The sequence below is a fragment of the Ixodes scapularis genome, unplaced genomic scaffold (genome assembly GCF_016920785.2).
Source record: "Ixodes scapularis isolate PalLabHiFi unplaced genomic scaffold, ASM1692078v2 PGA_scaffold10__122_contigs__length_95168666, whole genome shotgun sequence".
In the NCBI taxonomy this organism is placed as follows: Eukaryota; Metazoa; Arthropoda; class Arachnida; order Ixodida; family Ixodidae; genus Ixodes; species Ixodes scapularis.
The window spans coordinates 16,521,139-16,537,736 of record NW_024609836.1 but is presented as its reverse complement, the minus strand read 5'-3'; the positions used below and the strand labels follow the sequence as shown (position 1 = coordinate 16,537,736).

General features: G+C 51.2%; 1 protein-coding gene across 1 annotated transcript in view; it reads right to left on the bottom strand.

The window, feature by feature from the left end:
- LOC8031031 (putative phosphoenolpyruvate synthase) overlaps positions 1 to 16,598 on the bottom strand; it is a 382,894-nt gene that overhangs the window by 105,969 nt on the left and 260,327 nt on the right. The window contains exons 24-25 of the mRNA XM_040212580.3: positions 9,999 to 10,004; positions 8,066 to 8,077 (exon numbers count right to left, since the gene is read on the bottom strand). Of these exons, the coding sequence (XP_040068514.2) occupies positions 8,066 to 8,077; positions 9,999 to 10,004 (18 nt within the window). The remainder of the gene's footprint in view (positions 1 to 8,065; positions 8,078 to 9,998; positions 10,005 to 16,598) is intronic.

Here is a 16,598-nt window from a genome sequence, read left to right as displayed (position 1 = left end):
TGACTTTAGAGTTAATATAACATACAATAGAGGTTCATCTGGCGCTGGTTCCTAAGCGAGTTCAGAGACAAAACCGTAAGCAGACGGCAACCAGTGTATTTTAGCGTTGTTCCTGTGCGTTCCCATGAACAAACACGCTAACATTATGTCTCTTTGCCGGAGAATAAAGGGAACCACTTATTTTACTTAGGTCGTAGCGAATAGTATGTACCTTTGTTAACAATGTAAGAATGAATTATTTCAGTTTCAGTATCTTTTTCAATTCGTGAACGATGTTAAACTTCGAGAAGAAAAAGTACATAATATCAGGTTCAAACCTGTGTTCCACAGCAGGTGTGTAAAAACAAGCGACGAAAAAGCAAAATAACAATCGAAAAATAAAAAAATCGTAGAGTATTTTCAGGGTCCGCCATCATTCCGAAGACAATAATATATTGCTACTTTTTCAATCCTCTCGCTAAATGAAAATAACCCCGTCGTGCAACTTTACGAGAGGCTGATACACTAGAAATGCAAGAACTAAAGAATTAAGCAAATAAAATTTGTTGTCTTTTATTATTTTCTAGGGGGGCGCTTTTCGTCGGACACCTATTTTCTGACATTTCTCTACTTTTACGAACTTCAAACGTGCGGATGATGTTTCGAAAGCTTAGCTTAGCGACGTCCAACCACTACAATCTCCGTTCGTGAACTGGGATTTATTCTTAAAACTGCGGGGCGATAATCCTTAACTTCCACGTTTTCTCCTATCCCCTTGGTGTGCCAATACACTGAGCAGGGTAGTATCTTCATGAATATGCATCCACGAAAAGAATACAATGAAATATATTCACTGAAAATTGGACCATGACTACTTGTCTTTCGCTCTATTCGGTCGTCTTCATGCACAGGAAGTTACTCATCCATTGTTACTCTGTGACCGTCATTACAGCTAAGGGTGGTAATCATTGGAAATGGGTCATGGCGAAAATTGTTTTGAGGATTTTGCAGAAGTGACTTTCTTCAGTTGACTTGATAGTTGAATTGTTCTAAGAAAATCAGAGGAATTAATTCAGATCTGGAAATATGTTCACCAACTACAGGTTTCCTCGCTCATTTTAATCCAAGCGACGGCCAATTTAATCCAAGTGCCTCATAATTTAATCGTTGCGCTACCCAATTTAATCCACAGTATATATATATATATATATATATATATATTGTGAGGGTGTTTATGAGAGACGTATTTGATGGTGCGATGTGGGAAGACCAGAGGCGATCAATGGCGGATCAGCCGAATCGCTCCCAGCTCCTGTGTCCGAGACATGCAGCGCGCGCCCCTATTTCCCAAAGAAGTGTGTCGTCGTCTTCGTAACAGTTCCCCCCGGTGGTGGTAGTGCCGGTCATCCGGTACTGTAGGGTGGTTAGCGTTGTGGCGAGTAAGGCTTGATGCGGGAGACGTATACGATGTCTTGTGGTCTGGAGCGGTGGTCGCGGGGCGGAGATATTGGAGCCAGCTCGTAGTTTATGTCGGAAAGACGGCGTATGATGTGATATGGACCGGTAAATTTAGGCAGGAGTTTTTCACATTTTCCAGTGTGGCGAATTGGTGTCTTGAGTAAACCAAGGTCGCCGATACTGTAAGACACTGGTATGTGGGTGTCCTCGTGACGAAGTTGTAGCTGTTGCGATTGCAGAGTTTGTAGCCGGGCGAGTCGACGGGCGTCTTCGGCTCGACAAATGATATCAGAGGCGAAGGGGTCCAGAGATGTGTGAATATATGGCAAAACAGTGTCGAGAGTTGTGAGAGGGTCGTGAGCATACAGGAGATAGTAGGGAGAAAATCCTGTAGTTGTTTGACGTGCGGTATTGTAGGCGTAGGTGACATAAGGAAGGATCTCATCCCAGTTAGTGTGGTTGTCGGCAATGTACATGGACATCATGTTAGCTAGTGTGTGATTCAGCCGCTCGGTGAGGCCGTTAGCCTGTGGAGGATAAGCGCTTGTCACACGATGAATTGTACTGACGAGCCTCAGGATCTCGTTCAGAAGTTTTGCAATGAAGAGGATCCACGGTCGCTGGTAATGGACTGTGGAGCTCCATGACGTAGTAGTATGGAGGTGAGGAAAAAGTTCGCAACTTCTCTTGCGGTAGCCTCAGGAACAGATTTGGTTTCTGCATAGCGGGTCATGTAATCAATAGCAACGATGATCCACCGGTTGTTATTGGTGGAGACGGGAAAAGGGCCCAAGAAATCAATTCCAACTCTCTGAAAGGGATGATGTGGTGGGGAGATGGAGTGCAGTGTACCAGATGGTTTTGTCGTCGGAATCTTCCTGGTTTGGCATTGGTGACAAGAACGGACATATTTGTTGATGGCACGGTACATTCCGGTCCAAAAGTAGTTGGTTCGGATGCAAAAGTACGTTTTGGAGAAACCTAGATGTCCGGCCGTTGGGTCGTCATGATTTGCACGAATAACATCTCTTTGCAGCTCTCGTGGAATGACGAGAAGCCAAGGACGTCCTTCCGGGTCGTAATTTCGTCTGAATAGGGTGCCGTTGTGAAGGGCGAACAAACGCGCGGAGCGTGCTGTGCTCTGTGAGACATGTGGGGTTACCCCAAGAAGGTAATCAATTATCGGTTTTAGGTAAGGATCAGACGCCTGGGCTGCAGAAACGTCAACCGTTGTCAAAGGCGCTGTCGTGAGCAAGTTTCTTGTGTCTTGATGAGGAGCGACGAGCGGTAGAGGGCATCGAGACAAGCCATCGCCATCGAGGTGTTTTTTTCCAGACTTGTAGAGGACGGTGAACCTGTATTCTTGCAGTTTGAGGGACCATCGCCCAAGACGTCCTGAGGGGTCTTTCAGACTGGTGAGCCAGCATAGTGCGTGGTGGTCGGTCACTATATGGAAGTGAATGCCGTAGATATAGGGGCGAAATTTTGACACTGCCCATACAACAGCTAAGCATTCGCGTTCAGTTATAGTGTAATTCCGTTCACATTGGGTAAGAGTGCGACTCGCGTAGGCGATTACACGTTGGATGTTTGAGAAGTTCTGAGCCAAGACGGCACCGATGCCATGTCCACTAGCGTCTGTTCGTATCTCGGTTTCGGCTCCTTCAGTAAAGTGGCCAAGAATGGGACTTTTCGTCAAGGCCGATTTAAGGGACTCAAAGGATTGGTGTTGAAGTGGGCCCCATTGGAATGTGGTGTTATTGCGAAGGAGTTGATTGAGAGTTTCAGCGACGTGAGCAAAGCCAGGGATGAACTTTCGGAAGTATGTGCACAGTCCAAAGAAAGCATGGACGTCTTTTTGAACTTGCGGGACAGGAAATTCAGAAACGGCTCTGAGTTTGTCGGGGTCCGGGCTGATGCCATTGGCACTGACTACATGGCCAAGTACTTTCAGTTGTCGAGCAGCGAACGTACATTTTTTCTAGTTTAATTGTAACTGTGCGGAGCGAAAACAACCAAGAACTTGCTTCAGCCGGTGTAAATGTTGATCAAGTATGGTTGAGAAAACGACGACGTCGTCGAGGTAGCATAGACATATATCCCAGGTGAGGCTGCGGAGCAATGTATCCATCATCCTTTCGAAGGTTGCTGGAGCACTGCACAGACCAAACGGCATTACGTTGAATTCGTAGAGGCCGTCAGGTGTCACGAATGCCGTTTTAGGTCTGTCAGCATCAGCGACTGGTATTTGCCAGTAGCCGGTCCGGAAATCCATCGATGAAAAGAAGGATGACCCTTGGAGGGCGTCTAGTGTGTCGTCGATCCTCGGCAGTGGGTAGACATCTTTCCTGGTTACTTTATTCAGGCGGCGGTAGTCTACACAGAAGCGCCACGACCCATCCTTCGTTTTTACGAGGACGACGGGTGAAGACCAAGGGCTAAAGGAAGGCTGGATGACTTTCTTCACCAACATTTCGGTGACGTGCTGTTGGATGACTTTGCGCTCTGTGGGTGAAATTCGGTATGGTCTGCTTTTTAGTGGGCGTGCCTCTCCAGTGTCAATGTGATGATGGACAACGGATGTTTGAGCAAGGGCTTGGCTGCTGAAGTCAAATAAATCAGAATAAGCTTCAAGCAGGGTGATTAAACGATGTTGGTCCTCCGGAGGCAAATTAGCGTCCACCATCCTTGTAAAGTTGTCATTCATGTCGCGTGCACAAGCGTGTAGACAAGTGGGGGGGGGGGGACAAATGTTCCGAAAGAGTGGCGATGTGGTGTTCCTGATACATGGTGATATTGGCGACACGAGTGTTCCGGGGAAGTATTTGCGACTCCGTAGATGGGTTGGTGAGGCAAAGACAAACACTGCCTTCTACTAGGGACACGATGGAGTATGGGACGACAATACTTTTCTTCGCAAATAGTGATTCAGCAGGTTCCACTAGTCCAGAGGGGCCAATAAACGACGGGTCGGCTCTGAGCGCCACGGCAACGGCGGATCATGGTGGCAAAAGAAGGTCGTCGTTTGTGCGGAGGGTCATGTTTGTCAAATGGGAGGGATCAGTAACGGAGTCAATGCAGCTCAGCTCTAGTTCGCCTCTAGCACAGTTTATAAAGGCGTCTGTGGAAGACAAGAAATCCCAGCCTAAAATAACGTCAGCGACGCAGTTAGAAACGACGAGGAATACGACAATATAGGATATGTCTGCAATGAGGATGGACACTGATGCACATCTGAGAGGCTGCACCAATTCGCCGTTACCCATGCGCAATAGGTGTCCGTTGGCTGGTGTAATTACCTTACGTGAGCGGCGGCAGACATTGTCTGATATGCATGATTTGGCGGCTCCTGTGTCGACCAAAGCGACGAATGTTTGTCCTGCAATATGAGCGTTAAGTCTCATCGGTCCAATAAAAGGAGGATTTTCGGCAACTTGTGGCAGTGCAGCCTGACCTCCGGTGGCAACACAGGCTGCCCTCCTTAGTTTGACGACGGCGTCGACGCTGCGGCTGCGTGGTTGAAGGGTGACACTGATCGGCGACGTCTGGGGTACGGCGAGGGTGATCGGCCGCGGTGTTCGTGAGGTGTTTGTGAATCATTTGCAGAGCGGCGTGCGTCGGAGGAGCGGCTGTCGTCAAAATCTCTGGAATAGGGAGACGGATTGCCAGGCGCATGATAATAGGCGTTATTATTAATTTGTCGACGGCAGTAATGGGCGATATGACCGGCTGTGTGACAGTAGAAGCCCACCGGGCGCTGGTCTTCTGTTCTCCAAATGTCGGTGCGTCGTTGTTGACCATAAATTCGTCGTGGGGGAGGGGGGTGGTGTAGGAAGGACGTCTGGTAGCGGGGTTGCGTGTCGTACAGCATTGGGCAGCAGGGTGTGGGTGCTGGTGGTGCTGGCACGTACGTAGGGGTAGGCGGAGCGAGTGGTTGGAGAGCAGCTCGTACTTCGTCCTGTACTACCTTCTGTATAGTTTCGGTGTCGTTCTGTTGGTTTGGAGATCCATCTGACGATCGTGGTGTGCCGAAGTACGCCAGCAGTTCCTGGCGGATGATTTGCCGAATTAATTGTGGGAGGTCGGACGCCGTTGTGGTCTGTTGAGATACTTCGGGCAGGCGTTCGAAGGGTTCGTTTGTTATTCGGGCGCTCTGCAACTCCTCGTACTTCTTGCACTCTGTAATGAGGTGCTGAACAGATGGAGGGGATTTTGGAGCTACGATTGAGAATAGCTCGTGTGATAGATAGCCCTTTGAACAAATGCCGGATTTTGCCTTCTTCGGTCATGTTAGCGTCGACGCGCCGACACAGGCGAAGGACGTCCTCAATGTAGGACGTGGAGGACTCGGTTGTAGTTTGGTACTTTCGGGCAAGTTTATCTTTCGCCTGTTGTTTGCGGCGCTCAGGTTTGCCAAATACTTCCGAGAAAGCCAATTGGAATCCGTCCCAGGAATTTATCTCTTCTTCGTGATTATCAAACCATTGGAGTGCGGTATCCTTCAAGAAGAAAACTACATTCGCGAGCTTGAGAGTATCGTCCCACCTGTTATGTAGGCTAGCCCGGTCGTAACTTCTTAGCCAGTCGTTGACATCAGCCTCTGGTGCTCCATTGAAAATTGGTGGATCTCGCTGGCGGTTCTTAATGGGCGGTGCAGCGGGTGGTCGTTGTCCGTTGGCATTGCCCGCCTCGTTCGGCATTGCGTTGTGCTTTGAACGTCCGCTGCGAAGCTCCAGGGCCGATCGCGATAGGACAGGAACCGAGAGGTTGGGAATCGTCTGCACCTCCACCACTTGTGAGGGTGTTTATGAGAGACGTATTTGATGGTGCGATGTGGGAAGACCAGAGGCGATCAATGGCGGATCAGCCGAATCGCTCCCAGCTCGTGCGTCCAAGACATGCAGCGCGCGCCCCTATTTCCCAAAGATATGTGTGTCGTCGTCTTTGTAACAATATATATATATATATATATATATATATATATATATATATATATATATATATGAGCTTATTGTCATCTTGAACGACCTCAAGGACGACGTCTAAGATTACCACGAGGACGACGTCTAGGACGACCTCAAGGGCAACGTTTAGGACGACCTCAAGATCGACCTCAAGGACGACGCCTAGGACGACGTCTAGGACGACCTCAAGGGCAACGTTTCTGACGACCTCAAGAATGACCTCAAGGACGACGCCTAGGACGACGTCTAGGACTATCTCGAGGACGACGTCTAAGACCACCCTGAGGACGACGTCTAGGACGACCTCAAGGGCAACGTTTAGGACGACCTCAAGAACGACCTCAAGGACGACGCCTAGGACGACGTCTAGGACGACCTCAAGGGCAACGTTTCTGACGACCTCAAGAATGACCTCAAGGACGACGCCTAGGACGACGTCTAGGACTATCTCGAGGACGACGTCTAAGACTACCTCGAGAACGACGTCTAGGACGACCATGTTAGAACTCCGCCGCGAGGAACGAGCCGTACGCCATGTTTGACAAAACCAAAACAGAAGATGACGATGTTTATTGGGATTGCGTTATGTGCGATGGCTATACAAGAAAAACGAAAATTGAGTTTCTTCACACTCCCCCACAATGACGTCAAGTCATTAATAAATAGATTCCATGGGGTATAAAAGTTGTACGGGTCTCCTAACAATGGTACCATTAGGAAGACGCACCATAGCAGCTCGTATGTGCCCGTCTCGTCCAGTCAATGCTTCTGCGACTTCTCCCGTCTTCCAAAGTTGTCGAGGTTGGAGATGTTGGTGGACCAACACTAGAGTTCTTTTCTTCAGGGCACTGGAGGAAGTCGGCACCGTGAAATGAGCAGATCGCAGACTGGTCAAGTATTCCCTCTTCCATCTACGCCAAAATTTATCTGCCATCCTTTGACGGTAACGCCACCGCCTGCTGTATTGTCCTTCAAGGGGAGGCACAGGCTCCACGCTGGAGCTGGTCGGAAGTGCAGTTAAACGCTTTACCACCAGAAAATGGGAAGGGGTGAGTGGTTCCTTTTCGGTGGCTACGGTGTAGACGTATGTCAGAGGTCTTGAGTTAATTACAGCCTCAATTTCAGTTAAGATGGTCGTCAGCTCTTCGAAGTTGCAGTAGCTGTTACCCAAAACTTTCTTGAGCGAGGATTTCACCGACCGGACCATCCTTTCCCAGACCCCACCCCACCAGGCAGCTCTCTCGATTATAAACTTCCACTGTATCTGCCGATCAGCGAAGTAGGCTTGTTTCTCCTCTCCACGCAACGTGGTCCACAGTTTCTTCAGGTCTCTTGAAGCACGCTGAAACGTTTTTGCATTGTCAGAAAAGATGACTCTGCACACTCCTCTTCTTGACACAAATCGTCTGAAGGCCATCAGAAAATGGGGGTGGACATGTCGGTCACTAGTTCGAGGTGAATGCACGGGTAACGGCACAGGTGAGAATGAGGATGTAAGACTTCTTTTTGTTGCCTTTATCCCTTGTGTTGAGCGGTCCGGCGAAGTCCACGCCAGTCACCTCAAAGGGGGCCGCTTGGGTTACTCTGTCTCGAGGGAGTGGAGCAACTGGCTCGGTGGCCGCTCGGCTGTTGACACGGTCACATATCACACATTTCTTCAGCACCTTTTTTACCATCTGTCTTCCTCGAACGACCCAGAACTGTTCCCGCAGTTCTGTCAGAGTCTCAAGGGGACCAGCGTGGAGAAGTCGTCGATGCGTGGCATTGATTAAAAGCTCGGTAAAATGATGATTTGACAGAAGAATGATGGGATGCTTTGCATTGTCACACATGTCAGCGTTACTGAGGCGTCCTCCGACCCTCAGCACGCCGTCCTTGTCGAGGTATGCGTTTAAGTCCCGTAACGGAGAGTTGCTGTCCATGCGTGCTGAGCGTCGAACGCATTGGAGCTCTGTCTGAAACGCCTCCTGTTGAACCTGCAGGATCAGACACGTTTGAGCTTGTGCTACTCCTTCGGTCGTCAAATAACCCTCGCGTTTTTGGCTGGGATGTCTAGAGTTATGTATAAATCGTCGTATCCAGGCAACAACTCGAACAATCTTCGAAAGGGAACTGTGGCGCTGCATAGGCAAAACCTGTTCTTCTTTCAGTGTCACGCTATGGACTCGAACTTGTTTCTTCTCTTCATCAGCCGCGGTCATATCAACACCTGCTTCATGCGTTGGCCAGGCAGCAGGTGGCTCCGTGAGCCAAGGCGGTCCGTTCCACCATGCCGCACTCGACTTGAGTGCTTCGGGTGTCACCCCTCTTGTGAGCAGATCAGCCGGATTTTCTAGTCCAGGACAATGGTTCCAAAGCTCTGGATCAGTCAGCTGTTGGATCTCCAATACTGGATTGGCCACAAAGGGCTTCCACTGCTGAGCAGAACCTCGCACCCAATGTAGTGCGATTGGTGAGTCTGTCCAGAGGTACCAGCTGGCTACTTGTAGGTTCAACGATCTAGTAAGGTAGTCCTTTAGCCGTGCCCCTATCACCATTCCCATCAATTCAAGTCTTGGGAGAGAAAGTTTCTTTAGCGGCGCCACCCGGGTCTTGGACAAAACCAAAGTCACCCTCGTTGGTGCAGTCTGCGTGCACAGGTACGCCACAGCCCCATAAGCCTTGGGACTGGCATCTGTGAATATGTGGACTTCGTTTCGGTCATCCTCAGGAAGCTCAAGGCACCTTCGGGGTACTGTTACTTTCGTTAAGTGGTGCAGTGCTGTATGTTACTGCGTCCAACTTGTTTGAACCTCTTCAGGTAGCGGCGCGTCCCAGTCGACACCCAGTTCCCAGAGGGTTTGAAACATCAGCTTGGCTGTCACGGTGACTGGGGAAATGAGTCCTAACGGGTAATATATGCGAGATGATGCCTGGAGAATGAATCGTTTCGTGTTGCAGTTCCGGTCTAGGAATTCCAAAACAGGCTCCATGGAGAACGCCAGGCAATCGCTGTCTTTGTCCCAGACAAGTCCTAACACTCGAGAAACGCTAGAGGTGGTAAACTCTACTTGATCTAGAACACACCCGGTTCCTTCCTCGTTGAATAGCTGCTGCAGCTCCGTAGAATTTGTGTTCCACTTCCGCATTGTCATTCCGGCTAGCTTCATGACATGTAATGTTTGTCGATAGAACTGTTCCGCCTCTTCCTCGGTGTTCGCTCCGATGATAAGATCAGCGACGTAGAGTCTCTCGGCTAGTGATTTCGTTGTTTCCGGATAGTCTTCTGTTATCGACAAGTGGTGACGTAGCGTGACTGCGAGAAGGAACGGGCTACTGGTCGCTCCGAAAGGAACCCTTGTCATCCTCCAAACCTCTACAGGAGGGTTCGGCTCTTGCTTCGTTGGCATTCGTTCGTACCAGAAAAATCGCAGAGCGTCACGATCTTCCAGTCTCAGTGATATCTGTAGAAATGCCTTCTCAATGTCTGCACTGAGGCCGATACGATGAATCCGAAAGTTCAGTAACACTTTCAGGAGGCCTGGATTCAGGTTTGGTCCTGACTCTAGTGCGTCATTCAGAAACAGACACCCTGGTTCTCTTGACGACGCATCAAACACGACTCTGACCTTGGTCGAGAGGCTGTCAGGTCGTAACACAGCACGGTGAGGCATGTAGTATACATGGTTCTCTGCCTTGTCTGCATTCGGGGAAATCTTTTCCGCAAATCCTTGCTGGAGATACTGGCGAATTGTCTAATCATACTCAGTCAGCATCACATCGTCCCTAAGCAACTTCTTTGTGAGGCTCACCAGACGCTTCCTTGCAACTCCTTCATTGTCTGCCAGCTGAAGGTTCATTGGCTTCCAAGGTAAGGCCACCTCATACCGTCCGGTAGTTAGCTTGATGGATGATGTAAATGCTCTGACAACTTCATTCTCCTCTTCGTTTTGTGAGAGGTTAGGATCGGTGATGCCCATGCTTTCCAGCTCCCAAAATGACCGGAGCTCGGTAGACAATGAGCATGTGCTTCCACCCACATTGGCCTTCAGAACTGCCGCAGTAGAACAGGAGGCAGTCAAACCGCTGTGGGGAATCGGTCCTTGAAGTGTCCATCCAAAGTCTGTTTTGACAGCGACTAGAGCGCCTTGCACTTTTCGGACCTCACCAGAGACAAGAGTCCAATAGTAGTCAGCACCAATAAGAATGTCAATGCCATGTCTTAATAACTGGGCTGGTGGGAAGGTGACGTCTGCCAGCTCAGCTATCTGTACTTGGACTCCTTGCACTACACTCTCAGGTAGAAGAAGATGATCGGAGCAAATCTCTGGTATCTCCAGAGCTTCTAGGCAGTGCTTCTTTTGGCTGTACTGGCTCCTTAGCCAGATTCGTACCCTTCTGCGTTTTTCCTTGAGGATGTTTCCTGCTCCTCCAAAAGAATAGATAGCAATGTCTTCTTTACCAACAACCTCGAGCTGTAGCTTACGTGAAAGTTCTTCATCACAAAGGTTCGTTGGCTTCCTCCATCAAAAAGGATGTGCGTGAGAGCTCTTCGCCGTTTCCCTTCTGCCCAGACCTGAGCTGTTTGAAGTAGTACAGCAGGAGTTTTATCGCTCCTCCTGCCAGTCGAAGAGTGTAACTCTGCTGCGGTGTTCTTATTTTTCTTCCAGGATGGGTCACACATTTCAGTTATGTGCCTTCGCCCGCATGTTTCACACATGATTCTTTTGTTGCGACATTCTTTGGAGGTGTGTCCCTTGATCGAACACCGGAAACATCGTCCTGCTTCTCGAAATCTTTGCTTCTTCTCCTCCAGAGAAATTGATGTCTGACAATTTCGTGTAGCGTGGTTCTTCGTGGCACAGAATGCGCACGGTTCAGTTTGCTTGGAGTGACTAGTTGAGGAAAGAGCAGCGGCTGATCCCTCCAGAGAAGCCTTTCCGCCTTCTGTTATTTTGGTATGGCTCATACTCTTGGCTTCTCGCTGACGAACTTGTTGAGCCTCTTCACGGCTCTCCACTTCGAGCTTAAGGAAGCGTTGTAGGCTCTCTATCTCGATACAGTCGTTTTCCTTGTCCGTAGGACGTCGACGCTTGTGGTGATCAATGACTAACTCTCCCGGCAGCCTTCTCAGTAGCGCAGAGCAGAGCATAGCTCCGTAAGTTTCGTTCTTCACCCCGAGCGCGGTGAGAGCGGCCATATTACGTTGCAAGTGGTCATAGAGACGTCGCAATCCGCTCACCTCGCTCGAGTGTCGTACTGCTGGCAAATCAAGTAGTTGGGAGAGGTGTTCTTGAATGAGAACGTCAGTCCGACCGAAGCGCTCCCTGAGAAGCTCAACGACGGTATCGTAGTTTTCTCCCGTTGCTTGAATGCCGGCTATCGCCGATGCTGCCTTTCCCGTAAGCGCCGACCGCAGGTACAAGAACTTCTCAGCGTTAGAGAGGCTGTCGTTGTCATGTAGGGCTTGCTTGTACTGTTCCCAGAAGGGTTGCCAATCGGTAGCTGCACCGCCAAACCGTTGAAGCTCCAGTTTCGGCAGCTTCACCTTAGAGGTTGCAACGCGTCCGTCGCCGTCGTTGTGAATCCGCGTTGTACCGGTTTGGGGCCTCGCTCGTCGGAGTTCCTCTACCTCCTGTGCGATGGTGGCGATGTACGCGACGATCTTGTCATATTCAATCGTGCGGGCGTAGTTTTGCTCAACATCTCCGTCAGGTACCAGTGGTTCAATGGATGCGTTCACGTTGCTCAGCTGTATTCGCAACTCACTGAGCCTCACTGATAATACGTTGAGGCTTCGCTCGTCGGAGTGGCTTGCGATAGCTGCGTCGATGTCGGAGATCAGCCTCGTTACTTGAGACCTCAGAGCCGTCCGCTTCTGCTTTAGTCGTTCCATGGCGTCTCTGGGTCTCGCGGCGTTGCTGGCGTTGCAGCGTCACTAGGCCTCGTTGGGCGAGAACTTCGGTAGCGTCGTTGGAGCTCGCTCTCTTGCGGCGTCCCTTGGCTCGTTTCGTTGCGGCGTCACTAGGCCTCGTTGAGTAATAATGTCAGCAGCGTCGCTAGAGCTCGGTCTCCTGCGGCGACACTTGACTCGTTGAGTGATAACGTCGGTAGCGTCGTTGGAGTTCTTCTCTTGCGGCGTCCTTTAGCGCGTTTTCTTGGCGCGTTTCGTTGTGACGTCACTAGGCCTCGTTGAGTGATAACGTCGGTAGTGTCGCTGGAGCTCGCTCTTCTTGCGGCGTCCCTTGGCTCGTTTCGTTGCGGGTGGATGCCCCGTCGTCATTCCGTCGTGACTATATCGTTGTCATCCCGAGTTTTCGGCACCAAAATGTTAGAACTCCGCCGCGAGGAACGAGCCGTACGCCATGTTTGACAAAACCAAAACAGAAGATGACGATGTATATTGGGATTGCGTCATGTGCGATGGCTATACAAGAAAAACGAAAATTGAGTTTCTTCAGACCACAAGGGCAACGTATAGGACGACCTCAAGAACGACCTCAAGGACGACGCCTAGGACGACGTCTAGGACGACCTCGAGGACGACGTCAAGGACGACCTCAAGGGCAACGTTTCGGACGACCTGAAGAATGACCTCAAGGACGACGCCTAGGACGGCGTCTAGGACTATCTAGAGGACGATGTCTAAGACTACCTCAAAAACGACGTCTAGGACGACCACAAGGGCAACGTTTAGGACGACCTCAAGAACGACCTCAAGGACAACGCCTAACACGACGTCTAGGACGACCTTGAGGACGACGTCTAGGACGACCTCAAGGGCAACGTTTCGGACGAACTCAAGAACGACCTCAAGGACAACGCCTAAGACGACGTCTAGGATGACCTTGAGGACGACGTCTAGGACGACCTCAAGGGCAACGTTCGGACGACCTCAAGAACGACCTCAAGGACGACGCCTAAGACGACGTCTAGGACGACCTTGAGGACGACGTCTAGGACGACCACAAGGGCAACGTTTAGGACGACCTCAAGAAAAACCTCAAGGACGACGCCTAAGAAGACGTCTAGGACGACCTCGAGGACGACGTCTAGGACGACCACAAGGGCAACGTTTCGGACGACCTCAAGAATGACCTCAAGGACGACGCCTAGGACGGCATCTAGGACTATCTAGAGGACGACGTCTAAGACTACCTCGAGAACGACGTCTAGGACGACCACAAGGGCAACGTTTAGGACGACCTCAAGAACGACCTCAAGGACGACGCCTAAGACGACGTCTAGGACGACCTTGAGGACGACGTCTAGGACGACCACAAGGGCAACGTTTAGGACGACCTCAAGAACGACCTCAAGGACGACGCTTAGGACGACCTCGAGGACGACGTCAAGGACGACCTCAGGGGCAACGTTTCGGACGACCTTAAGAATGACCTCAAAGACGACGCCTAGGACGACGTCTAGGACTATCTCGAGGACGACGTCTAAGACTACGTCGAGAACGACGTCTAGGACGACCACAAGGGCAACGTTTAGGGCGACCTCAAGAACGACCTCAAGGGCGACGCCTAGGACGACGTCAAGGACGACCTCGAGGACGACGTCAAGGACGACCTCAAGGGCAACGTTTCGGACGACCTCAAGAATGACCTCAAGGACGACGCCTAGGACGACGTCTAGGACTATCTCGAGGACGACGTCTTAGACTATGTCGAGAACGACGTCTAGGACGACCACAAGGGCAACGTTTAGGACGACCTCAAGAACGACCTCAAGGACGACGCCTGAGACGACGTCTAGGACGACCTTGAGGACGACGTCTAGGACGACCACAAGGGCAACATTTAGGACGAACTCAAGAACGACCTCAAGGACGACGCCTAGGACGACGTCTAGGACGACGTCAAGGACGACCTCAAGGGCAACGTTTCGGACGACCTTAAGAATGACCTCAAAGACGACGCCTAGGACGACGTCAAGGACGACCTCGAGGACGACGTCAAGGACGACCTCAAGGGCAACGTTTCGGACGACCTTAAGAATGACCTCAAAGACGACGCCTAGGACGACGTCTAGGACGACCTCGAGGACGACGTCAAGGACGACCTCAAGGGCAACGTTTCGGACGACCTCAAGGACGACGCCTAGGACGACGTCTAGGACTATCTCGAGGACGACGTCTAAGACTACGTCGAGAACGACGTCTAGGACGACACAAGGGCAACGTTTAGGACAACCTCAAGAAGTACCTCAACGACGACGCCTAAGACGACGTCTAGGACGACCTTGAGGACGACGTCTAGGACGACCACAAGGGCAACGTTAAGGACGACCTCAAGAACGACCTCAAGGACGACGCCTAAGACGACCTCAAGGGCAACGTTTCGGACGACCTCAAGGACGACGCCTAGGACGACGTCTAGGACTATCTCGAGGACGACGTCTAAGACTACGTCGAGAACGACGTCTAGGACGACACAAGGGCAACGTTTAGGACAACCTCAAGAACTACCTCAACGACGACGCCTAAGACGACGTCTAGGACGACCTTGAGGACGACGTCTAGGACGACCACAAGGGCAACGTTAAGGACGACCTCAAGAACGACCTCAAGGACGACGCCTGAGACGACGTCTAGGACGACCTTGAGGACGACGTCTAGGACGACCACAAGGGCAACATTTAGGACGAACTCAAGAACGACCTCAAGGACGACGCCTAGGACGACGTCTAGGACGACGTCAAGGACGACCTCAAGGGCAACGTTTCGGACGACCTTAAGAATGACCTCAAAGACGACGCCTAGGACGACGTCTAGGACGACCTCGAGGACGACGTCAAGGACGACCTCAAGGGCAACGTTTCGGACGACCTTAAGAATGACCTCAAAGACGACGCCTAGGACGACGTCTAGAACGACCTCGAGGACGACGTCAAGGACGACCTCAAGGGCAACGTTTCGGACGACCTCAAGGACGACGCCTAGGACGACGTCTAGGACTATCTCGAGGACGACGTCTAAGACTACGTCGAGAACGACGTCTAGGACGACACAAGGGCAACGTTTAGGACAACCTCAAGAACTACCTCAACGACGACGCCTAAGACGACGTCTAGGACGACCTTGAGGACGACGTCTAGGACGACCACAAGGGCAACATTTAGGACGAACTCAAGAACGACCTCAAGGACGACGCCTAGGACGACGTCTAGGACGACGTCAAGGACGACCTCAAGGGCAACGTTTCGGACGACCTTAAGAATGACCTCAAAGACGACGCCTAGGACGACGTCTAGGACGACCTCGAGGACGACGTCAAGGACGACCTCAAGGGCAACGTTTCGGACGACCTCAAGGACGACGCCTAGGACGACGTCTAGGACTATCTCGAGGACGACGTCTAAGACTACGTCGAGAACGACGTCTAGGACGACACAAGGGCAACGTTTAGGACAACCTCAAGAACTACCTCAACGACGACGCCTAAGACGACGTCTAGGATGACCTTGAGGACGACGTCTAGGACGACCACAAGGGCAACGTTAAGGACGACCTCAAGAACGACCTCAAGGACGACGCCTAAGACGACCTCAAGGGCAACGTTCCGGACGACCTCAAGAATGACCTCAAGGACGACGCCTAGGACGACGTCTAGGACAATCTCGAGGACGACGTCTAAGACTATGTCGAGAACGACGTCTAGGACGACCACAAGGGCAACGTTTAGGACGACCTTAAGAACGACCTCAAGGACGACACCTGAGACGACGTCTAGGACGACCTTGAGGACGACGTCTAGGACGACCACAAGGGCAACATTTAGGACGAACTCAAGAACGACCTCAAGGACGACGCCTAGGACGACGTCTAGGACGACCTCGAGGACGACGTCAAGGACGACCTCAGGGGCAACGTTTTGGACGACCTCAAGAATGACCTCAAGGACGACGCCTAGGACGACGTCTAGGACTATCTCGAGGACGACATCTAAGACTACGCAGAGAACAACGTCTAGGACGACCACAAATGCAACGTTTAGGACGACCTCAAGAACGACCTCAAGGACGACGCCTAGGACGACGCCTAAGACGACGTCTAGGACGACCTTGAGGACGACGTCTAGGACGACCACAAGGGCAACGTTTAGGACGACCTCAAGAGCGACCTCAAGGACGACGCCTAAGACGACGTTTAGGATGACCTCGAGGACGACGTCTAGGACGACCTCAAGGGCAACGTTTCGGACGACCTCA